The sequence below is a fragment of the Chinchilla lanigera genome, unplaced genomic scaffold (genome assembly GCF_000276665.1).
Source record: "Chinchilla lanigera isolate Chin_1 unplaced genomic scaffold, ChiLan1.0 scaffold00077, whole genome shotgun sequence".
Taxonomy (NCBI): domain Eukaryota; kingdom Metazoa; phylum Chordata; class Mammalia; order Rodentia; family Chinchillidae; genus Chinchilla; species Chinchilla lanigera.
In genome coordinates, this window is record NW_004955478.1 from 941468 (window position 1) to 946938 (window position 5471).

Sequence of the window (5471 nt, forward strand, 5' to 3'; positions counted from 1 at the left end):
AGCTTACCAAATGTGTCTCTAGACTATTTGTTTACTCCCCTATTTGCAAAATAAGGCTTTAGTTCTTGTCATATTAAGGCAGCTCCTCCTTGAATCTCTGAGAGCCTGAGGCATTAAGCAAAGCTCACCCCCAAAACTAATCATAGAACAATTTTCTGTCTTTTTAAAAAATGTTAATATAATCACATACTTTTCTTTTTTTTTTTTTTCTTTTTCTTTTCTTTTTTTTTGTAGGAGAAAGCAAATCTGTACAAAAATACTCTGGTTGCAAGAAAAGCTAGGGCATACTGTTCAACTAAAAGTAGTTTAGCTGTTGGAAAAATAAGAGCATTTAGTTTTTTTTTAATCTAAAAATATGTATAAATCCCCTCAAATGGTAATGAATCATACACAGTACATACTAAAAATATTTAAAATAGAGAATATTCCTCACAGAGGACTTTTTTTTCTTTAATTACTGCTAAAAAATAATTACAAAGTCCAGACAGGCAGGGAGATTGAGCAGATGGGTCGCGATTCTCCGATACTCTCCTGCACACTTGCTCTGACGAAGTCGAAGTCCAGTTCCTCTCGGGTGCTGCTGGCCCACCTAGCCAGGAGTGGCCTGGCCGCTGATTCCCACGCAACAAGTTGGTCGTGCGTTTTGGATAGACAATGTTTCTGTCTTGGAATCTCAGAACGAGCCGCCTTTAGCTTTCCTGTCTTTAAGAAACAGGAGAAAACAAACAAAAACGTCCAAAGCGAATTCTGGTTTCTCTCTTTCTTCGGTTACTGTTATGAGCATCTCGGCCTTTGCTGAAGGTCTCCTCAAGGTCTGGTGAGCTGTGTGTAGACGGGTTGCTCCCACTGCTGCGGGCTGTGGGTCTGCGGGATGGAAGGAACCCCGGAGGTGTCGGCGATGGGGGTGTACATGGGGCGCTGGGCGGGGTTCATGTAGGTGAAGGTGGAATAGAGACCAGAGCCCTGGCCGGCGGCGTGGCTGTAGAAGGAGCCGGAGCCCTGGTGGTCGGCGTAGTCGTACTGCGAGCGCGTGATGGGCGGGTAGGAGGGGCTGTAGTGCGGGAGGTTGAAGGGGCTGTAGGCGATCTGCTGCGGCGAATGCTGCTGTTGCTCGCTGTAGTGGCTGGGGCTCAGCTGCTCTGTCTTGATGTGGGTTCGCTGCGACTGCCCGGGCTCGCTGCTCAGCGGGGTCAGAGCGTGCGCCTGCTGGGGTTGCGGGGGCGCGGCCTGCTGCTGTGGGGGCGCCTGCTGCTGCTGGGAGGGGGCCTGCGGGGCTGGCGGGGCCTGCGGGGGTTGCTGCGGGGGCGGCGGCGCCTGCTGCTTGGACATCCACACGTGGCCCGCGCCTGCGGGGGTCGCTGCGGTACTGCTGATGCCGTAGCTGCCCGTGTAGGTGACCTGGCCGTGCGTGGCCGGCACCCCCGGGTGGCCGTTGGGAGGCAGGTACTGGTCGAATTCGTTCACGTCGAAGGTCTCGATGTTGGAGATGACATCGCTGCTCAGCTCGCCGATGTCCACATCGCGGAAGTCGATGGGGGGCTGTCTGCCCCCCTCGGGCAGGGGGCGCCCCTCTCGCTTCAGGTCAGCTTTGCCCGGCTGCACGTCGGTTTTGGGAGTAGTGGGTGGGGTCGGTGGGCCCTGGGATTGTCCTGCAGGTAATAAAAAAGAAGCACGGGAAAATCAACAAGGCCCTAGTCCTAGGACCTCTCCTCCCAGGGCCCTCCCTTGAGGCTCAGGTGTAATAAGTGCCCGCACCTCGCAGGAGGCGCGCCGCACCGGAGGTAAGTCCCGGAATGATTAACTCGCCAGTACACTGGGTAGCCTCCTTTTATCTGGGGAGGGTCTGAAGGCCCCAGGGGCCGGAAGACCAAATTACTACACGTAGAAGAACGCCCTGTGTGCTTTTGGGGCGGAGGAGCCAAGAGACAAGGGGGGTAAGTTTCATAAAAGCTGTGAAGTCATTTTACCTGGCAATAAAAAAATATATATCTCTTAGGGTGCTGGGGTTAAGCGTGTGTGTGTGTGTGTGTGTGTGTGTGTGTGTGTGTGTGTGTGTGTGTTTGGGTGTCTGCTGGGGCCCTGGACTGGGAGCTGAGCAGGTTTAGGCGCCGAAGGTACAGGGGCCCTCTCCGGGGAGCGCAAAGTCCCAGGCAGAGGTTCCGGGCAGAGGTCTGGGGGCTGCAGGGCGGGCTGGGGGTGGCCTGGCCCGGACCGGCGGAGGGACTCACCCGAGTGCTCGCCGGGGGAGTGCACCTCGCTCATGCCGGACGAGGAGTGCGGGGAGTCGGCCTGCAGCGCTTTGAAGATGGCGTTCGGGGAGATGTGAGTCTGCTCCGTGGCCTCCTCGGCCTCCGCCTGTCCGTTCTTCACCGACTTCCTCCGCCGCGGCTGGTACTTGTAATCCGGGTGGTCTTTCTTGTGCTGCACACGCAGCCGCTCGGCTTCCTCCACGAAGGGCCGCTTCTCGCTCTCGTTGAGAAGTCTGGGGGTGGGGAGGGGGGCGCAGAGGAAAAGAGGGAGGGGTCAGCGACACGGCGCGGCTGTCAGGGTCCCGTCGCCCCGCTCCTCCCCACACGCCCCCTCCCCGCCCCCCACCCCCCAGCCGCGGCTGCGGCGGCGCCTAACCTTTCTTGAAAAAAAAATTAAATAAATAAAAAAGCAAAAAGTAAACCAAGAGAAAACTCTCAGTTCGGGAATTCCGACCCGAGTGGCCACTCCCCGCCCCGTCCCCTCCCCTCCCCTTCTATTTTGGAAGCCCTGGAGATGAAAATAGCTCCCCGCCGCTGCTGCTCCAAACGCCTTTGCTACTGGAGTTATCCCCCCCGCCCCCATACCTTTAAAATCTTTCCGAAAAACCCCTTAAACTGGAAGAAACTCCCCCTGCCCCCGCCTATGCCCGGCTCCTCTCTCTTTTCCCGCCTGGGGTTTCCTCCAGCATCCACCCCCCGAGATGTAGAACGGCTTGGGAGCATTGCGCGACAGAAGATGGAAGGGGACCCCCCCCCCCGCCAGCAAACTGAAAGGTTACCGGGCTGGCAGCCCATCCCCTCCCCTGTCTCCTACGAGCCTTCTCAGACGCGGCCGCCCCTCCCACCGCCAGCCTCCCATCCCAAGAACTGTGTCAAACTCCAAGCCAAAGTTACACCTCGACCCCCTCCCCAGCCCCATCTCGGGCTCCCGGAGCCGCACCCCCTGCCTCGGGAGGCGGGGCGGGGACGCAGGGTCCGGGCCGGCGCCCCGGCTGCCGGCAGCCCACCCTGCTGGCGCCCCCCGGCCCTACCTCCAGAGCTTGCCCAGCGTCTTGCTGAGCTCGGCGTTGTGCAGGTGCGGGTACTGGTCCGCCAGCTTCCTGCGCGCCGCCTGCGCCCACACCATGAAGGCGTTCATGGGCCGCTTGACGTGCGGTTTGTTCTTGCTGGAGCCGTTGACGCGCACCGGCATGGGCACCAGCGTCCAGTCGTAGCCCTTGAGCACCTGGCTGACCGCCTCGCGGATGCACACGGGGAACTTGTCCTCCTCGCTCTCCTTCTTCAGGTCCGGCTCGCCCTTGGGGAACGTGTTCTCCTGGGGCCGCGTGTTCTCCGTGTCTGAGCCCGAGCCCGAGGGGCAGGGCGAGCCGGCCGAGTCCTCGGACATGGTGGGGCTGGGGGCGCCGGACAGGCCCTTCTCCTGCTCGTCGGTCATCTTCATGAAGGGGTCCAGGAGATTCATACGCGGGCCCGGGGCAGGCGGCGGGTGGCCGGGAAAGGCGAGAAGCCGCGGCGGCTCGGGGACTGGAGGCGCGGGCCCCTCTCCCCTCTGCTGCCCGGACGCGGACTCGGACGCGGAGCGAGCGGCTCCCGGGGAGGCTGGCGCGTCACCTGGTTGCTGGAGGCTGGCGCTGGGGTGGCTGATCCGCAGCTGCCTGCTCCAAGAGGGAAAGGCGAATTGGAGAGGATGGAGGAGGAGGAGGAGGAGGAAGGGAAGAAAGAGCAGAAGTGGGGCACTTGCGCCCTTCTTTTCTCCTCTTGCAAAAAAGTTCCCGGGGGTGAAACTGGCAAGTCTCAGCGCTACAGAAGTTCCCAGTCAGCTCGGAGCTCCGCTCTCGGCTCGCGGACTCCCAGCCCGGGGTCTCCTTAATAAATACTCCTGCTCACCTTAGAGACGTCCAGCCAATCACAGCCCGGCAGCCCTTGGCTGGCACGCAGCTCATTGGACGCGATTTTGGAGGGGGGAGGAGGATTGTGGCACAGGGCTGGGTGACGAGACCGGAGGGGAGAAGAGGGGAGGGAACCGCAGCCCAAGGGTGGATGGTGGGAGGGGGGAGGGGGTGGGGGGAGCGCTGCGGGAAGGCGGGGGACCCGGGACTTCCAAAAGTGTAAGTTGCCCTACTCTTGGAATGTCAGAATTTTGGTACCGTGTCCGCCTGAATCTTTGCGCGCGCATGCATGCGTGTGTGTGTGTGTGTGTGTGAACGCGCGCGCGGGCGCGGACTGTGCGTTTGTGCGTGTGCGCGGACGTGTGTGTCTAGACTAGGATCTACCCCCACCTCGACACTTCTTTTCACTGGTCTTTTGGCGGCACCGGGGACTTTGCCGGAGTTTTCAATCTTGGAAAAGCAGGCGCTCCTCAATGCGTAGTCCGGTGTCTGCGCCTGGAGCCCGCTCGCTTCCAAAAGTGCTTAGAAATGGTCTTTGGAAGCAAATGTTTTGGTGACTCAACGCCCGCTGTTCCTCCGTAATAATCCATATAAATAGATTAACAAGCTCTGGTTCGCAGGGGCTGGTGCGGCCAGCCGGGACTCTGCTGCGCTCTCGCTCAGGGAATCAATGAAAAGCAAGACTAGGTCCGGGCGAAGGCGGGCGCGGCTGTGCGGGGCGGCCCGCGCGCCACTCCGACCTTGAACTCCGATGAGTCCTTCTCCGGTCCCCCCAAACTCCCACCCCGCCGACGCCCCTCAGTGACAGGGCTGCCGCTTTGACGTTCTGCTCTTTGCCTCCTGGCTGAGTCCAGAAACGTCAGCAGAGATGCCTCTGGAAGGAGTTCGCAAACTGCTCTAGCTTGGAGACGGAACTTTGCAAATGTGGCCCTCCTGGGCCCAGAGGCCGAGCGAGGTCACTTGGTTCGTAGAACTCCAAACACGTAGGCACCCCTGAAGACAAAACAGTTCACTTTGGCAGAGCCGTGCAGCGCCCGCTTTCACCGAGTCCCTGGAGCGGGGAAGCGCCGATCGGTCGGACTTGAGTCGGTCCCTTCAGAACCTCACGCAGGTGGAGTTCTAAGGGAGGCCGCGGAGGTGTCTCTGATGTATTTCAAGTGTGATTGAGCACAACCTTTGTACTTTACGGGAACGCTTAGAGCCAGGCTGGGTAAGTGCGGGGTTATCTGTTGTGCAGTAGAATAATCTCACTCGCCGGCTGGTTACAAGACTTCAGAGTCACAAATAAACGCACAGCGGAGGAAAACTCTTAATTTCAACTCCCCCCTTTCCA

General features: G+C 59.3%; 1 protein-coding gene across 1 annotated transcript; it reads right to left on the reverse strand.

Moving 5' to 3' along the window:
* Window positions 1-216: 216 nt before the first annotated feature.
* Window positions 217-4096, reverse strand: Sox9 (SRY (sex determining region Y)-box 9). The gene is made up of 3 exons (XM_005402098.2): window positions 3281-4096; window positions 2229-2482; window positions 217-1649 (listed from the first exon to the last, which is right to left on the reverse strand). Exons 1-3 carry the CDS (start codon window positions 3709-3711, stop codon window positions 808-810), a joined length of 1527 nt encoding a protein of 508 aa, XP_005402155.1. The 5' UTR covers window positions 3712-4096; the 3' UTR covers window positions 217-807.
* Window positions 4097-5471: the final 1375 nt, after the last annotated feature.

Coding starts and splice junctions, on each gene's coding strand:
- Sox9 (XM_005402098.2), bottom strand. CDS start 3,711: ATGAATCTCCTGGACCCCTTCATGAAGATGACCGACGAGCAGGAGAAG. Junction 2,483..3,280: donor ACGCTGGGCAAGCTCTGGAG/GTAGGGCCGGGG, acceptor CCCCACCCCCAG/ACTTCTCAACGAGAGCGAGA. Junction 1,650..2,228: donor CTCCCCCGGCGAGCACTCGG/GTGAGTCCCTCC, acceptor TATTACCTGCAG/GACAATCCCAGGGCCCACCG.